This window comes from Onychomys torridus, chromosome 5, assembly GCF_903995425.1.
Source record: "Onychomys torridus chromosome 5, mOncTor1.1, whole genome shotgun sequence".
NCBI classification, from domain to species: domain Eukaryota; kingdom Metazoa; phylum Chordata; class Mammalia; order Rodentia; family Cricetidae; genus Onychomys; species Onychomys torridus.
This window is the reverse complement of record NC_050447.1, coordinates 135,335,062-135,354,065: the sequence shown is the minus strand read 5'-3', so window position 1 is coordinate 135,354,065 and position 19,004 is coordinate 135,335,062. Positions and strand designations below refer to the sequence as shown.

At 40.0% G+C, this 19,004-nt stretch overlaps 1 protein-coding gene across 1 annotated transcript in view; it reads left to right on the top strand.

Moving 5' to 3' along the window:
• Window positions 1-19,004, top strand: part of Fancc (FA complementation group C) — a 150,573-nt gene that overhangs the window by 52,788 nt on the left and 78,781 nt on the right. The window contains exons 2-4 of the mRNA XM_036188304.1: window positions 1,224-1,425; window positions 4,122-4,206; window positions 8,401-8,495. Coding sequence (XP_036044197.1) covers window positions 1,261-1,425; window positions 4,122-4,206; window positions 8,401-8,495 — 345 coding nt within the window. The 5' untranslated portion in view covers window positions 1,224-1,260. The remainder of the gene's footprint in view (window positions 1-1,223; window positions 1,426-4,121; window positions 4,207-8,400; window positions 8,496-19,004) is intronic.

The following is a 19,004-nucleotide window of genomic DNA, read 5'->3' as shown; positions in this document are numbered from 1 at the left end:
TGTGAGTGCAGTTCCTTGAGGTGAGACCTCTACATGCTACCCTGTCCCAGGGAAGCACAGGGGTCTGAGAGGAACTGCCCTTCTCCACAGGGGCATTAGGCACTGCATTGGAGGGGCCCCTGCTGTCCACTTGCCTAGCTTCTCCCTTGAGAAGGCACAGGATGCCTGTAGACTCCTGTTGTATTTTTCTTACATTTACTTCAGGGGCAGGAATTCAGGCTTAGGAGATTTATTTTTCGTCCTTTAATGAGTCCAACACCTAGTAAATATGTGTTATTTTTTTATGAAAATATGACTTCTTGTGGATGAATTTTACATGTAAAGTAGTGCTTTAAAAATTATTTTTACCTTTTATTAACTTATTTGTGTGCATGTGGTGTATGTGCGAGGATGTGCACATATGTGTGGGTGCACACACCCTTTTGTGTGCGTGTGGAGAGTGGGAGTGGTCATGCACACATGCACATTAGCTTTTTGAGACAGGGTCTTTCACTGAACCTTGTGCCCACTACTGGGTAGGTTAGTTGGCCAATGAGCTCTGAGGATCTGTCTGGAGATACAGACATGTGCCAGGAGCCTTATCCTCAGGATGAAGGGCTCACACTACCCACTGAGCAGCTCCAGGCTCCCTAGAGCAGTATTTAATTAAGCAGGTTGCTTAAAGTGATGCATGAAGAATACAGTACTTTACTTTTTTTTCTTTCCTGAGAGGTGAAGAGGAACTGGGAAGAAAATTCATTAGCTAGTAATGCATTGAATTCATTTACACCTAAATGAGAAGCCAGACATGCATATAAAGCATCACGATATCAGAATCATTTTTTGGTTAACACTCATGGATGTTTCTGATTTCTCATCCCTAGAGTGCACAAAGGAACTTCACACTTAAGACATTTAAAAATAGCTCAATCTTAAGGAGATGTAAACTATTATCAGCTGTGCTTTTTGTCTATAATTAGTATGTTACTGTGAAAATGTAATGACTTTTAGTAATGACATCACTCATGATAAAAGTTCAGATGTTAAAATCTGAGCTACAGCTGCATGACACATTTAAAGGACTCAGAGAGGACTCTAGCATCCTGAGCAGGCTATTTAATCTCTCATAATCTGCCTTCACCCTCAGTGGGTTGCAAATGTGCTGATAGAAGAGACTGTGCTAAAGGTTCCATGTGTTCCTGAAGACCTGAAGCATGCTTACTATTTCCTGTGCTGCTTGGCAGGCTGCTGTGAAGGGATGTCACTGTTCTCTGCCTAGAGATGGCTCAGGATTCTGCAGACCTTGCTGCGGACTATCAGTTTTGGCTGAAGAAACTTTCTGCTTGGGAACAGGCCTCCTCTAAGGAAACCCAGCAGGACACCTGTCTTCACCTGTCCCAGTTCCAGGAGTTCCTGAAGCAGATATATGAAATCTTGAAAGAGATGGTAAGTATCTTGTGACATTAGGGACTCCCTAAGCAAGAATGGTACTTAGAGTTAGGGACTTGTGGGATTGACTTTAACTGAACTTGGGCAAATTATTGACAGGTACTGCAGACAAGAGCTATTTTCATAGCTTCTGATGTAAAATGGCATTATCTTTCTTCTTAGCTGTTTGAGACTGCCTGGCCAAGAAAGTTATTTATATTAACTAATAATTAATCTATGCATTCTTGCAGTGTTTGGGATTCAGCCTAGGGCCTTCCACTTGTCAGGCAAGCCTTCTGTCATAAAACCGTATCCTAAAATCAGGCAAATTGTTTTTAGATTATAGGGTTTGGATTCTTCCTGTAGGTAGTAAATGTTTGTCCTTATGCTCTTCAAACTTTCTAGGGGTTATTAGGCTGTTTACTCTTCCCTCAGGTCTGCTTTCAAATAGGTGCTCCTAAGAGATAGTAAGATCCTGTCGAATATTGATATCTTACTATTAAGATCTCTTTTAATATTTTTTTTTGTTTTTTTGTTTTTTTTGTTTTTTGAGGCAGGGTTTCTCTGTGTAGCTTTGCAGCTTTCCTGGTACTCACTTTGGAGACCAGGATGGCCTCGAACTCACAGAGATCCGCCTGCCTCTGCCTCCCAAGTGCTGGGATTAAAGGCGTGCGCCACCAATGCCCAGCTTAATAAATATTTTTTAAGGGATCCTTTCAAATAAATTTTTGAGTATCTTATATAATTTTTGTTTATATTTCCATCTATCTTCCTATTGACATAAATTACTTATGTTTACTGTATTAGATATTTTTGTTTGCTTGTTTTTTGAGACAGGGTTTCTCTATGTAGCTTTGGCTGTCCTGGTACTCCCTGTGTAGACCAGGCTGGCCTTGAATTCACAGAGACCCACCTGCCTCTGCTTCCTGAGTGCTGGGTTTAAAGGCATGCACCACCACCTCCCAACTGAGAGCCATGTTTTCATGTTATAAACATATTAATGTTTCATCAATTTTTTCATATTTTATTTTTAAATTTGAAAATGAAAGTAATTGTTATTTAACACATATACTTTCATGTAGTACTTTCTGATCATCAAAGAAGCAAATGAGAAATGTGAATAACAAATTTCTATAGATTATTCTGTAGATAATGAGTTCATATGTTCTTTGAAATTAGAAGGATTAGCTATGTGGAAAAAGTAGTACTAATTTTAAAGCTATTTTTTTCTTTAGTAAGATTTATGTACCTTGATCTTAACATGGACTCAGAAAAGACCATATTGAGGAGCATCCTGCTGCATCATGGGGCTCTTAGGGACACAAAGGTCCTTGTGCCCACAGATCACTAGAGAAACTAGGAAAGTTAAACATGCAGGAGCCTTTCCTCAGTGGAGGAGATAAAACACCTATTTTCCTGCCTAGAGATCTAGAAGTGGATAATGTTAATGATCTGGTGACCCTTTTGCTATCTGTGGCAGCAGACCTCACCCACCTTTTACTATAGAGGCAGAGCTTACCCAAATCCCCCAGAATGTTTATTTTAGACTCTCCCTCTCTAGCTCTCAGATAACAGAACCCATCCTTAGGGGTGATGTCACATGTACTTTATGGCCTGCTGACCTCTATGCTATTGCATCCAGAGACCACTAGAAACTAGACCCTTTAGCTGTAGAACCCACCCTTGTGGTCACATGTACTTTGTAAAGGAGTTTCTAAGTAGTCACACCTTAAGCTTTATTGTGCACCTGGAACAGGAATGATTATTTCCTGGAAACTTTTTCCTAAATTGTACTGTTTTAAACATGCTGACATTAAAGGCCTGGCATCAGACTCCCCAAATCTGATCCAAGCTGATGAAATCCATCTGAAGTGAGTTTTCATTCTCATTTCTTCGAGGTTCTCTTCCCTGCCTATATACCTACAGAGTCCCCTTCATTGGGGCGTTTTGGCTTCCCTGCACATGAGCTTGTATGGTCTTGCTTTTGAACATTATGGAACATAGAAAAGTGGGGAAAGATCTGGTTGTGAACCAAAATTGTGCTTTTATTTTAAGTTATTTTCTGTTTGGTTGATGGTTTTATCATCTCAGAAGTTGGGCTGTTGTAGTTGAAGTATCATGTCATTCAGCATGTAACTATCATGGCTGTAACACACAAAGACATGAGCGTTAGTGCCTCAGCTACTTTCCTGCCTTTACAAGTCACATAATCTGAGTGAGGGGTCTTTTTATAAGATTTATAGTTGAAGAGATAGGGTTACATGGTTATTAATCACCAGTGCTGCTCTTCTTCAGTATATTGTGTTTAAATGAAATAGTCTTTCCTATGTTGGGCAATCCCAATACTGGGAAGCAGAGGCAGGCAGAGTTTTAGGCCAAATGTGAGTTCCAGGACAGCCAGGGCTTTGTAGGAGACCCTGTCTCCACTACCACCAACAATAAAGAAATAGTCTTTTTTGATTATTAAATTTGAGTAAAATACAATAAATTTTCTGAAAAAATTGAAATGACGTAATTGTGTTGTAATGAGTTTTAAAGGATGAAGTACAAGTTAAACTTTGAATTTTTTATGTAGAGCTTTTCCCTAATCTCTTCCTGTATACTTTCTAAAATAGGATGTACAGGAGTACTCAGGCTCCCTTGAGGATTATGTTGCTCAGTTGAGTTGCATAGTACTTTTTAACTATCAAAACATGTGGTTGTTGTTTTTACAGGATTCTAACGCAATCTTGGAAAGGTTCCCCACAATTGGTCAACTATTGGCAAAAACTTGTTGGAATCCTCTCATCTTAGCATATGGTAAGAGTCTCAATACACAAACACCTGATGACAGTTTTACTCTCTGTCCATCTAACAAAGCACAGGGATGTAAATTGTAACCTCTTTCATGTTTCCGTGGGACAGTTCACCAGGTGTGTGCATCTTCCTGTGTTTCTGGGTATTACAGGCAAACAAACACACATGTGCATACAAGCTCATGCATGTGGACTTGTAGGAAAGCAGGGATTCTTACAGTAGAGAGAGGAAACACTTTATGATTTAAGCACCAGTGTTTGTCTGTAGTCACTTTCATCACCTCATTTTAAATTCTCCACAATTAAACTTGATGCCAATGATACCTAGTTAATTGTTTCATAGATCCATTTTAACTCATGTATTGTTGCCCATGTAAGGCCATTGTTCAGAGTTAGAGTCCTGCTATGGCTTTGCCATTATTTAAGAGTGATGTGGTTTTACCCAATGTTGAGAGAATTTGGGGATACTTTAGGGATAATATTCCTTGACTTCTGCCTATCCTACCTTTTTTCCAGTTCCGTCTTCCTCAAGTAAAGCATGCTGTTGCAGTGGTACTGTTGCCAGCTGTCTGAATGCCAGTGTGGGTCTGTGCTCTGCATTCCATTTCCTTTGCCTCTTTGAACTCCTGGAAATGTCCTTGCTCTGAGGCTGGGTTGGGGTCTCTCTTCATATCCCCATGGCTTCTAGCATCTCCCTTTTCATAGTATTTCTTCCACTGTCTTAGGCCTAGGAGCAGTGTTAGTTCTCTTTGTCGTCTTCAAGCCTGGTAGAGGCTGCTGAAGATCCTGAAGAGGAGCCCATTGAAGGTCTTCAGTTGACTACATTATTAGCAGATGTAATGTTTTTTTCATCTTTTTTTAAAGGCAAAGACTAATTACATAGTAACATGACATGAGGACCAAAATAAAGATTTCATTTCCCTTTGAAGTTTGAAAGAATTGCACATTTTTCCTCTCCTAACCTATCACATGTCATTGTGAGAGCTGTGAACTAAGTGGGAAAGGGGGAACACTTCATGGGGTCTTTGATCACACACTTGTACATGAGGTGCACATTCAGTCTACTAATTCCATCCCCACCTTTGGGTCCCTGCTCCTTCCTTTTATTTGTCTTCTTCCCTCTCAGTCAAGTTGTTGATTTAAAATGGAAAACTAGTGAGCCAGTGCTATGTTTTCCTTCTAAAGCCATGTGTGCTCTTCTGAATTTATATACTGTGTCCAGGTCAGTTTCTGAGTATCTTTGAGTAGAACTACACTTGTGTGCATATGTATAATGCACGGATATGCACAGATTTGCATAGACAAGTACACATGTGCACACTTAAGTACATCCCATGAAAGGCTTTATTTGTATATGCAGTTCAGAGTCACCATGATATTTTATATATTTACAGCTCAAACTGGTTTTGTTGCGTGAATCCTAAATGGTAATCCCAGGATTGTGAGTTCATGCCCCACATTGGGCACTAGATGTTGCACAAATTCTAAATGGTTTTATAATTTAAAAACCTGGAGCCAGATATTGGGGTAAATGCTGAAAGGTCAGAAGAAACAAGCTAGAGGATTTCTCACCTTGCCAACTCCTCAGCCGAAAAGAGAAGATACTGTCTCCATGAATCCTCAGACTGAATGCCTCTGAGTCCTCAGTTAAGAAGGAGACTGAGTTCCTGTCTCCTCCCACCTTAATATTTCTTTCTCTGCCCAGCCATATCACTTCCTATCTCAACCTTCTTAGTGCTGGGATTAAAGGCATGTGTGCTTCCCAAGCAAAGGCATGAGATCTCAAGCACTGGGATTAAAGGTGTGTGACTCCCAAGTACTGGGATTAAAGGTGTGTGATTCTCAAGCACTGGGAATAAAGGTGTGTGCTACCACTGTCTGGCTGTTTCTCTCCTAGACTGAGTCAATCTCATGTAGTCCAGGGTGGCTTTGAACTCGCAGAGATCCAGGTGGATCTCTGCCTCCAGAGTATCAGTATTAAAGGTGTGTGCCATCACTGCTTGGTCTCTATGTTTAATCTAGTGGCTGGCTCTGTTTTCTGATCTTGAGGCAAATTTTATGAGAGTACAACAAAATATCACCACAGGTTTCCTAGCTCCTGGTGTGCTGTGACCAAGAAAGAAAGGAGAGGAAACTGTTGAGTGAATTGCAATTAAAAGTCACTCATCTCATCACATCCCTGTCCTTGCTGTGTCAGCACCTGTGTTACCTTTTGCATTACCCATAAGGTCTCAGTTTTTACTTCACTGTTGTTCAACTAGTTGAACACTTTCTGGAGAAAGTTGTTTTCTGCCTTAAAATATCAAAATTTCCTATGAAAAACAGTAAAAGTATACTTGGAGGGCTGAGGCAGGCAGCCTGGGCTACATGGTAAGACTATGTTACATACACTACCACCATCAAGATAACCAAAGAACAGTAGACACCAAGCAACCTATCAAAAATCAGAACCCAAAGCTGTAGGCAAAGTCTATATCTGCCTGATGGAAGAGTCATCTGGTCAGGTTGAGAAGCAAGGGCAAGAAGGAAGAGGAAGGACCTGGAGATGAAGGTCGAGTGCCCCTTTCTCAGTGACACTGCTCTCTGCACACACTGCCTCTCCTGTAGCCTGAGGCTTTCATTTTCAATGCCTGCAGATTCAGGCTAAGAATTAGAGCCTCCCAACCTCACTGTGACATCTGTTCCTGTAACAATAACCACAGCCTAGGCAGCTTAAAACAATCTTTATCATCACAGAAAATTGCTGCTTTGTGCCTTTACATTGAGTATTAAAGGGTACAGATTGTAGCCTTCATTTGGAATTTCAATTCAAGATACAGAAAGTGAACTATTAGGCAGCAGATGTATGTTGGCACATTTCATTTTCCTTTCACTCATTTTTAGAATTCAAATTTGTGCCAAGATCTGCTGGTGAGTCCTGGTGGATCCTAGGCAGTTTCCTATGGAATGCCTAATCCCATCCTTGGGGCCTCTGGGGAGGAAGCTCCTGGATGCCATTCCCTGTATGGAGTACTAGTGGCCCTTATGTAACCAGAAGTGGCTTATTTATGTCTGTGAACCGTGTAAGCAAAATGAATTATGTGCTCATTAGCCAGTGGTATATCTCAGTGCATCACTTCTGAGCAAAGATTGGGAAGATGTCCCTAGATCTTTTTTTCTTACTTTTGAGAGAAAAATATACACTTGAACTCAAGTGTGTAGAATTACTCTACACCCTGGGGGTGCAACCCCTCTTGATTCTTGGAGTTTAAGCTCCATAAACTACCATTTTCCTCCCTCCCTCTTTGAAATTGCATCCTCCTTTACTCCATAGTAAAGCATATTATTGGAATGTCTGTTACTTGTGAATTAGTATGTACACCAGGTCAAGTACAACAGTCACATTTTACTCAGAGGTATCAGTTTGGCCTGAAGAATTCTTTGAAATTTATGAGTCTGGAAATTAATGAGTGTCAGGTAAGACTATACCTCCTGGTGCTTTATTTAAGCTTATAGGGAAAAATGAATGTTTCTCAGAATGATCCTGGTGTGTTTATTTAGAGTTATTAGTTACTGAGAAAGCATAACTTTAATGATTGTCACTGGAGGAAAAATAGGCCTAAAAATTATGAAGGGATGGGTGCTCTCAGTAAATATAGAGGATATTTTCTGTAGTTTGTCCTGTCCCTGTGCTTTTGATAGCAAAACCGTTGGAAGCACTGTTAGCTGCAGGAGACTGAAAGGTGAACTCTGGGTGTCTTTGAGAATGCTGTAGGGGCTGAGTATGTCTACCTCCCCTTTCTCCTTTACAGGGTCTGCATTGCTGTGTATAGCTTGTATGCTAACAGCTTCCAATTTACAGCTTTAATTTTTGTTTGCTAGTTGTTCTGTAAGTCTCTACCTGGAACAGATTTGGCCATCAGAAACAGAAACAGATAGTACTTATTTTGCTTTAAAAAGATTGATTTACTGATGTTTTAAATGTGAAAATAGAAACATCTTGAAGAGCCCAGCACTTTCAGCTCTTTCCATCGTTCTTATTTGGCTTTAAAAACTGCTGCTGTTTCAGAAAGTTGACCACACAAGAGCTGGACAGTAAGCTGAACCCACAAGAAGAAAAGCCAATGCCGAGCTTGGTTCTCTGAGGTTTTCCTAAGCATGTTCTTAAGGTTTTTTCCTATTTGATAAAATCTACTCATTTTAGTTTTATTTTCTGCAGATGAAAGCCAAAAAATTCTAATATGGTGCTTATGTTGTCTGATGAACAAAGAGCCACAAACTTCTGGAGAATCAGAACTTAACTCCTGGATCCGGGTAAGAGAGTAAAGCTTCATCTGCATTGTTTTGACTTAAGTTGATTATTTAAAGACCCCTACACCCTGCTACTTTCCACTTTATTGGCCCAAATCTGTGTTGTTTTAAGGCAGCAGTTCTTAATTTATGGGTCGCCACCCCTTTGGGGGTCACATGCCAGGTACCCCGAATATCAGTTATCTACATTATGATTCATAACAGTAGCAAAGTTAGTTATAAAGTAACAATGAAATAATTTTGTGGTTAGAGGGTCACCACAACATGGGGGATTGTATTAAAGGGCTGCTGCATTAGGAAGGTTGAGAACTACATTGTTGAGGTTGGGAACCAATGCTCTACAGTGTTGAGACTGAGAAATGCTGCTCTATAGTGTTGAGTTTGGGAACCACTGCTTTATGGTGTTGAGGTTGGGAACCACTTCTCTACAGTGTTGACCTTGGGAACAGCTGCTCTGCTGTGTTGAGGTTGGGAATCACTGTTCTACAGTGTTGAGGTTGAGAAATGCTGCTCTGCAGTGTTGAGGTTGAGAACCACTGCTCTGCAGTGTTGAGGTTGAGAAATGCTGCTCTGCAGTGTTGAGGTTGGGAACCAATGCTCTACAGTGTTGAGGCAGGGAATCACTGCTCTATAGTGTTGAGGTTGGGAATCACTGTTCTACAGTGTTGAGGTTGGGAACCATTGTTCTGCAGTGTTGAGGTTGGGAAATGCTGCTCTGCAGTGTTGAAGTTGGGAACCACTGTTCTGCAGTGTTGAGGTTGGGAAATGCTGCTCTGCAGTGTTGAGGTTGGGAATCACTGCTCTATAGTGTTGAGGTTGGGAACCACTGCTCTATAGTGTTGAGGTTGGGAACCACTGCTCTGCAGTGTTGTATTGGTGAAAAAGGCCACTCAGCGTAGTTAAAAGGGAGGTTTATTTTGTGGGGTAACTTACAAATGAAGGGATAGGTTGTAGGGTCTGGCAAAGGTATGACGCAGTCTGGCGGTGTTCTCTGGAGAACTCTGCTCGGTCTACCTCCTGCATCCAGCGTCCCAGAACCAAGAGAGAGACCTCCTCTCGATCCTGGGTCTTCCGCTTCCTCCTCCGCCCCGCCTTGTGGGCGTGACCACTACCGAAGCCTCAGTGGGGGATGGCTATCCACTACATCTCCCCCGTTTGTCTAAATAAGAAAGTTCTAACCTAATACAAGACTATGTACAAAGAGATGGTTATCAAATATTGTCCAGGAGTAATGAGGGATAATGACCTAGATAAGTTGGAATTACAATAAGTGTAAACAATATCAAGCAAAAAACATAGTAAAATCCAGGGAAGTCTAGAGCGTGGGTAGGTGGCATGTTACAAAGATCATTCCAAAAGGTATCCTATCCTAAAGAACCTGAGTCTGATACATAATATATTCTATCTAAGATATTATATATGTATATATACTAAGTTGTAACTATAACTGCTAGTCTTCAACCTCATCAAAGACCTGAGAAGGAATATAATAATACCTGAGAAATGGGAGAAGGATGCAAGCAACTTTCGGGAGTCTTGCAAGAATAGACAGAGACAGCTGGCAGCCTGGACAGTCACCTAATGTTTCTCAGCATCGTTGGTGTATTCAAATTGGCTACAGGCCTAGAGTATCTGACAGACCATTTTCAGAAGCAGGAATTCTGAAAGACCATCTTACCCTGTCTTGGCAAAGTATAGTGGTCACTTTCCTTGTGTCCCGCTTGTCCAGAAAGGACAGCATTTGTACTGTCAGCAGTTGAGGCAAGGGCAGTTCTTTGCCCAGTAGGCCATTTTGTGCCAAGAAGACAAACTTCCAAATGGAAATGTCTTAGAAGCCCAACATTCTCTTGGGATCAAATTGGTGCTGCCAGGAGCAATTGTGTCTCACGTCAACAGAATTCTAAGTTATTTAAATGCCATATTCTCTAGGTCCATGAAGTGTTTGAAGATTACCTGTCCATCTGACCTATGTATTTATAAATCTGGATAACCTAACTAACATAATTATAGAGATGACAAGCATAGGTGACAATAACTCTGTAAGTCTTATCTACCTAAACAACCTAAGGACTAAGGCTTCCTATAAATAAGGCAAACACTCTGTAAGCCAATGTACAGTAAAAGGACAATGACTTTAAATTGTGGCAATACACAAAATATCTTTAACAGAGGTAGGAATGTATAGTGCAATATGCAATATGGTAATAATCCTAAATATATATCAGTATACAGAATATCTTAAACAGAAGTAGAACATACATACAGTATGACAGATATAAATTCACCTTTGTATCAATATACAAATATTTCAAATAAGAGTAAAAATATGTGTACAATATAACAAACATAGTTCTGTATTTGTATCAATATACAAATTATCTTAAACAGGAATATAAAAAGTTTATATTTGTATCAACATATAAGAATTCATAACAGTGCAAAGGCTGCTATATTACTAATTTTGTTTACTAATGTATATGATAGTCTACCATAATATCTTATACCTATCCATTCCATTTCTTCCCCCCCCCCCCCCGCTTTTTTTGGAGACATATTTTCTTTTCTTAAGGAGAGTACTGAGTTTAACAGTTTCTTCCACCCCTAACCCTAGAACCATTATCCATAACCCTGAGAAATATGAAACCTTAGGGATAAGGGGCGTCGTTTTCTTAGAATTGCTTCCTGCTGTTTAGGGGGCGATGGTATCTCTGTTGGGTATTGTGAGAAAGCTCAGATAGTTAAATCTCAGTTAGACTAACTGTGGATTCTGCAGCAACTCTCAGAGTAATGGGTAAGATTGTCTGAAATTCTGGCAAGAAGTGTAGTATGATGATGGTTACCATGGCATCATTCTGGATTGGGTAGAGTTGTTGTTGTTGGGATCCCATCTTCCTTCTGGAGACTTCAGAGATTGCTATTGGAAAAAACTTACTTTTTATCAGAATGGAAGGTTTGGATTTAAAGATGTCATGACATGTAAGAAAGGATTCCAAGAAATCAAGAGTAAGCATGGAGAGAATTAGAATCTTGAAGATAATGGTCCCTTATAATTGGTTTCCTTCTGTCTCACATCAGAGGGCTCTTCTGATATGGGACTGAAGAATCTCTCAACCTTTTTTTTTTATCAATATGCTTGGATTTAGAGAAGGAGTGAGCCAATTCCATCTCCAAAGCCAGCTTGGTTTATAATTAAATTGGAACCACAACTATTCTAGATTGATAGAGATATAGATGTTAGACAGTGATATCTTACCCTGTGTAGATTGGTACCAATAGATTCTTTCTTTCTGCTGTAAACATCCGGATATCCAAGGCCTTATGATTTCTGGAAGATGGGTATTTCCATTATCCTGGAAAGACAAAAACAGAATCCTACCCCAACCTTTGATTGTTAAATTTTTCTTACAACCTGAAGAGATGTCACATTGGTGGACGATCTTTTACTTCTCCTCATCAAGGGGTTTCTCCTGTTTGAATCGATTTTTATTAATTTTGTAGGTATCCATAGCTTTTCTTCTCCTGTGGAAACAAAAGCAAAACCCCTTCCCCAACGTAGGATATATCCAGGTTTCCATTCTGAGGTCAACACATCTTTGAAATAAACCAGTTGGTTTAGCTCAGGAGTTTTGTCTGAATGTCTCTCCGCAGCTGTTGTTCCTTTCTCATCAGCATTGAGAAAATTCAAGGTTAATGAAGCACTATGCAATCTATTTCTAGGAGTCATTGTTACCTGTTGCTGTTTATTTAGCATATCCTTTAAAGTTTGATTGGATCTTTCTATGACAGCTTGTCCTGTGGGATTGTGTGGTATACCTGTAACATGCTTTATATTGTAATAAGCAAAGAACTGTCTCATTTTATTGGAGACATATGCTAGGGCATTATCTGTCTTAATTTGTACAGGTATTCCCATGATGGCCATAACTTCTAATAGGTGTGTAATCACAGAATCAGCCTTTTTAGAACTCATAGGAGTTGCCCACTGAAATCCTGAATAGGTGTCAATGGTATGGTGTACATACTTTAATCTTCCAAATTCTGCAAAATGAAACACATCCATCTGCCAAATTTCATTTCTTTGTATACGTTTTGGATTGCTCCCTGCAGGTAATGAAGTTTGGTTATAGAAGGAACAAGTAGGACATTTTTTCACAATATCCTTAGCTTGTTGCCAAGTAATGGAGAAATCCTTCTTCAAACCTTTGCTATTTACATGGTATTTCTTATGAAATTCTGAGGCTTCTAGCACATTACCTATTAGTAACTGATCAATCTCATCATTACCTTGTGCTAGAGGTCCTGGCAGACCTGTATGGGATCTGATAAGTGTTTTATATATATAGGATGTTCCCCTTTTCTGATGATTTCCTACAATTGTATGAATAATGAAGTTAATTCTGCATTATCAGGAATAAATTCAGCAGTTTCAAAGTGTAAAACAACTGTCCCTGCATATTGAGAGTCAGTGACTATATTGAGGGGTTCTGTGAAGTCCATCAGTACCATAAGAACGGCATACAGTTCTGCCTTTTTTGTACAGAGCTGTATGGACTTTCTACCACTTTACTTAAGTCTCCTGATTTGTATCCTGCTTTATAGCTACTCTCATAACACATCTAGTTTGCTACCTTCTATAGGAAATGTCTCTAGCCCTCCAAGTCTAAGTAAGTACCCCCTCTGGGCCACCATCATACCTACAATAGTACTCTATTGACAACCCGTGTCTCTGGACCCCAATAGAAGAAATCGTTTTAATTTTACCTTCCTGCATTAGTGTTAATTTAGATTTTAATGTATTTAAATTTGTAAAGACTGTGGGACTCTTAAAATGATGATTTTTTTAATGTGAGATCTTGGGAGTGAATAAGAAAGGAAGGGTTGTTGGTCAGTAGTAGTGCATTTGTATATCAAGTTGACAAGGGGTCAGTTGTACTGGCTGGTTTTTGCTTGTCAGCTTGACACAAACTAGAGTCATCAGAGAAGGAGGAGTTTCAGTTGAGGAATTGCCTCCATGAGATCTAACTGTAAGGCATTTTCTCAATTAGTGATCGCTGGGGGCAAGCCCAGCCCATGGTGGTTCTAGGTTCTATAAGAAAGCAGTCTGAGCAAGTTGTGGGAAGCCAGCCAGTAAGCAGCTCCCCTTTGCATCAGCTTTTGTTTCCAGATTCCAGTCCTGCTTAAGTTCGTGTTCTGTTTTCCCCCAATGATGGACTATGATCTGGAAGTTTGTAAGCCAAATAAACCCTTTCTCCCCAACTTGCTTTTTGGTCATGGTGTTTTGCCGCAGCAATGGAAACCCTAAATAAGACATATGCATATATCATGCATGCCTGACAAATTCCTTGAGCCGTCTACTCATCCCTCCACTCCTAGGCCAAGAATTAGAATCACATAGTCACCTTCTTAGATGTGGTTATTTCCCTTAGTAGCATGCATTAAAGTGCCTCTGGCTCCATGACTCCATGACCAGTGCTGCCTGGATATATAGTTTATATGCTTTCCTACTGAAGATTATCATAGTTGTTTCCAAGGTTAGCAGTTATAACTAAAATAGCTGTAAGTGTCCAGATGTAGATGTTTATGTGGACACCATATGTTCACGAATCCTTTGGGTCTGTATGTGACAGCTAGATTTTGCAGTTAGGGAATGTTTAGTTGTGTAGGGAACTTTCCACTGTCTCCCTCAAAGGCCTTATTCCACCTTTGCATCCTCCCCTGTAGCAAACAAGTGCACATGCATGTAGCTGTGTATCTTCAGTGTTCTAAGAAAAGCCTTTCTAACTGGCACCTAATCACAACCCTTTGTTTGATCTGTTTTTTCCTAATTATGCATGATGGGGAACATCTTTCACCTTTTAACATCATGTTTTTCTTCCTCTGTGAAGTTCATTAAAATCTTTTATTTTTATCTGAGCTCTTTGCTTTCTGTCTGGTGTGTGTGTTTGCAGGTGTGTGTGCACTTGTGTGCACATATATGTAGAAGCCTGAGGTCAGTGTTTGGAGTCTTCTTGATCACTCTTTACCCTATTCGTTGAGTCAGAGTCTCTCTGTTGACCCCAGAGTTTGCTTATGTGTCTAGTTTAGCTAGCCAGCTTCCTCTGTGACTCTATGGTTTGCCACATATACCAGGCATACACATGTGCTTTGAAGATCTGGACTCCAACAGGCACTTTATACTTTAAATTCTCTCTACAGCCCCCTGAGTTGTTTTTAATTGCTAAATTCAAGAGTCCAGTGTATACTCTGGTAAATTGTGCATATATTATCTCTTCTGCAACTATTTTCTAGTTTGGGGCTATTCTCATTTACTTATGTCCTTTCACAGAGCAGAGGAATTTACCTTTAATGACACTATATCAATTCTTTCATGATTAATATCTAAAAGTCATTACCAAGCCAGAGGTTAGAATTTTTCCTTAGGTTCTCATGTGGGTGTTTTATAGTTTTGTTGTTGTTTAGATTTAGGTCTGGTACTCATTTAGAGTTAGTTTTTTGTGAAATATGTAGGTCTGTGTTTATGTCTTTTTTAAAAATGTGAATGATGGGTGGAATGTACCGGCTCCATGTTCTCTGACAATGATTGGGTGCATCCCAGTGTCATGTGTTTGTTTGTTGGATGTTGCTTTACGTTTGGATTTGTGAATGATGGTGCTAGGCAGTGCTGCATGCAGACTCCTTTATGAATGTCCTGAGATTTATAATTTCGTGTGTCATAATGCAGTTCTGGGTTGTGTTGGTGGAGGTGTTAGTTAGCTAAGTTTCGGGTAGGTTTGCTATCATTTAATTCCTTTGTTCATTTTTGAGTAATTGATTGCAGTGATGAGAGGTAAAAGACCATGACGACTACTTCCCAGACATTGGGAAATCAGCAGCATACTAGTGTTAAGGGCTCACAGATGCAGTGGTCTAAATAACACAACAGCCTTTTTTTGAACTTGAAGTTCTGAAAGATTCTAAAATGAGTTTCACTGAAATAAAAATCTCTAGTCAGCAGAACTCCATTGTGTTCAGAAGCTGCATTCTATCTAGAATCTGCCTCCCCTTCCTAGCCACTAGAGGCCAGCTGAATACCTTGGCTTGCTGCCCTGTTCTTGGCCTCAAAGCCATCAAATGCTTAGGCTGCTGCTAAGGTTTTATGCCCACTATCCTCATCCACCTTTAAGGGCTTTTTGCGTGTTGAATCCACCTGAATATTCAGAACCTGCTCTGTGTTGTAAAGATTTGCAGATAGAAATTGCATCTGTGACTTGAAGTTCCTTGTGCCAAGTAAACTGGATATTATACATGGTGGAAGGAAAAGCACCAGCTCCTGATCTAACCTCTAATCTCCACATGTGCACTTGATAGTCATGTGCACACACATTTACACAAACAAATAACACAAAAACATGTTTGTTTATATATATATATATACACACACACACACATACAGACACACATAAGTTAATTAATTAAATAAATAAATGTACATACATATACATTCCTAAAAGTGTTGCAGGTTTTATTTGTGTTGAAATTCATGCTGAGTCCAGTACATGAATAAGATGTCTAAAAGCTGGTAAGTCACCCAGTCCTTTATTAATTGAGGCTCTGTGATGTTTAAGAGCTTGGTGTGCATATCAGTGTGTCTTAAGCATATTGAAGTATGCATCACAGGGCCCTGAACATCATTTGCAGTTCCCAGGCAGATAGTACACTTCGTGTGGGGCTTGAGGCCTTTGGTGGTGACACTGTGACAGTCACAGCAAGGGCAGAGTCAGAGTATAGCAAGTCTTTTGGAGGCCAACACAATTCTCAGTTGCTTTTCTGAGTCTGGGTCTTGTGGTTTGAGAGTGTTTATGGCCTTTTGGGTATGTAGAGAAGAGAAGGGTTCCAATTCCTTGCTTAACCTCACTCAGCATATAGTCTTTGACAGGAAGCTTATCTACCCCAAGACAGAAAGCTGTCTTAGCAGGGTCACAGAGACAGATAAAAGTTTTGTTTGTTTTTATTTTATGATTTTCAAAAAGACCCTTTAAAAGTTTACATGTTTTATTACTTGAAGGAGAATTTATTTAAAAAGAAATGTATATGACTATTTAGTTTCCTTTTTGAGTTTCTTTTCTTTCTTAATGGTAGTGGCACTAGTCAGTTGTCCTGTCAGCTTCCTCACAGGCCTCTCCCAAGACAGGTTTTCATGCAGCCTGATGTAGATGGAGGATTGGGTCTTTCTTACCTGTTTGGGCCTGAATTGAATTGTCATTAAAACAAAACAGGAAAGCCCCCCCCCCCCTCCATGGTATTGTTGGTCCTCCAGAGAAGAACCTGCTCATAGTTACCAGAGCCAGGTTTAGGTGTAACCTGTTGGATGATTGGTACACATCCTCCTCTAATACCTATCTCAGTGTTCTGGATGGCAGCTACATTCCATACCTGGGTTGATGTGCTTGAAAAGCATTCCTTTAAAGCCACATTATTGTCGTGGTAAAGGAAATTAGACAAATGGGAGGCAGATTTCTCATGGAAGACAAGTTAGAAGGTGAACTAGATCTGAAGGATTTCCTAGCTGCTGTGCCCTCTGCTGTCCCTCCAGTGTGCTCGATCACTAGTCAGACAGAAAGGTAAATGTTCTCTTCATACATGGTTAACCTTTTTCTTAGCTGTTTGTTAAGATGTTGGTCAACTTGGGTTGTGTATCTTCTTACAGGTACCAAAAGGGACTTTGCAGTGGCCCACCTGTTTTCATTACAGCAGTAGATATATGTTAAGTTAAACCAGTTTTGTGAAAGTCAAAATGAAATATTGAAAGTATAGTTTTCAAGATTTGTGCACATTAAAAATAACTTGCTATTCCTGTTCCATTTTCCTCCCCTTTGGTTAGACTGTGTAGGGAACTTGCCACAACACATGCAACAAATTATAAAAGACTGAAAATGTAATGACTAAAGCATGGCGCAGACCATACTGGCAGATACTGGAGTACAGCACTCTTTCATCATCGTCCTGTGGGTGGTCATGGCTACAGACCTGCAGACGGCTCATGAGGCCGAGCACAAGTGACTGTTGTTATGGGCTTTTCCGGCCTTCCTTTTGGCTGCTTAACCCTGACAACTCCCTACTTCTTTTTCTAGAGCCTTCTCCTTTAGATGTTTGGGGTTGTTTTTTTTTTTTAGGTCATTTGCTTTTACCAGACAGAACCTTCTGAAATGTTTTTGCTTCTGCTTTAAAATCAAACTCAGCACAACATTGAGTTGACCTTATGGTCATTAGGAGTTGGCAACTCCTTAGTCTCAGCAAATTGAATGTAATACATTTACTTATTCCTTAAAAAACAAAGCAAATGAACAAAAAGCCTTAAGCTGATCTCTTGTTCCCTCTAACACTTGTCTGAAGCATCTAGAAGGCTGTTTCTTCCTTGTTTAAAACTGTCATCACTGCTGCCTACTTTGTTCTTGAGTAATCTGTTTTATTTTTGTTGTTGGTTTTTGAGGCAAGCTGGCCTGGGATGCACCATGCCATTATTACACATAATTGAATAAGGTAAAGGGAAGGTGTAAAAACAGAGTTGTGGAATATTATTTTAAGGTGTGTTACTTTTGTTTATGTTCTAGAACATTTATTTAATGATGCAAAGATGTGTTTGATTAAATACAATTCACCTGCGATCAGCAACTAGCTGACAGGAAGTGGTAGGAAGGAGCCAGGTGGAGAAGGGTTTTTAAGTAGGGGTGAAGAGAAGTGTGAGGGCTTTTAGGAAGATGCAAGCAGGGGGAGGGGGTGAGCTACTTGTTATTCAGCTTCTTTGAAGAGCAGAAATCCACCTTAACCTTTGAATCTTGGGTTTAGATTCAGAGACAGAGATTTAGTTAAGTTTCCTTTTTAGCTTTGCCAGAGTCAGAGCCTGAGGGAACAGAATCCCCTCTAGCTATGCCCTTGAGGTCTAACCACTGCTGGTAGTGGTGGAGTTGCAGTTGTTGATTGGACAGCCATGGCTTACAAGGAAGCAACAATTAAAAAAAAGAGACAACACAGAGTGACTTGCAAGCTTGTGTATCATTAAGTATAATCCCTATAAAATCAGTGCAAACTGTACTTCTATAAACTGATAAATATGGATACATTGTCTATAATTATAACATTGTCAGAACCAGCAGAAAGAAAAAAATGATCATGTTTTGGAATGAATCAGTTCCCACACCTGGTCTCATTAGATGGGTTTTTTGAGAGTTTTGTTCTCAATTAAGAACAAACCTCAAATGCTTTGGTGATTTCCATTCAAAATAAACCTCCTGGAGTCTCTGTTCTGATGCCACTAGTTGAGCTCAGCTCTAAGCAACTTCACTGAAGGTGCTTTGGAGCTATTTTGGGTCCTACCATGTGCAGTTTGTTAATCATGCGTAAAATAAGGATTCAACACTTTGCATCTTCAGGTTACCAATCAGCATGTTCTGATGAGGAAGTGTTTAGAGTTCCCTCCCTGTATTTGCCCATGGGTCTCAGATTTGCCTTAAGACACCAGGGTCAACACTCCTG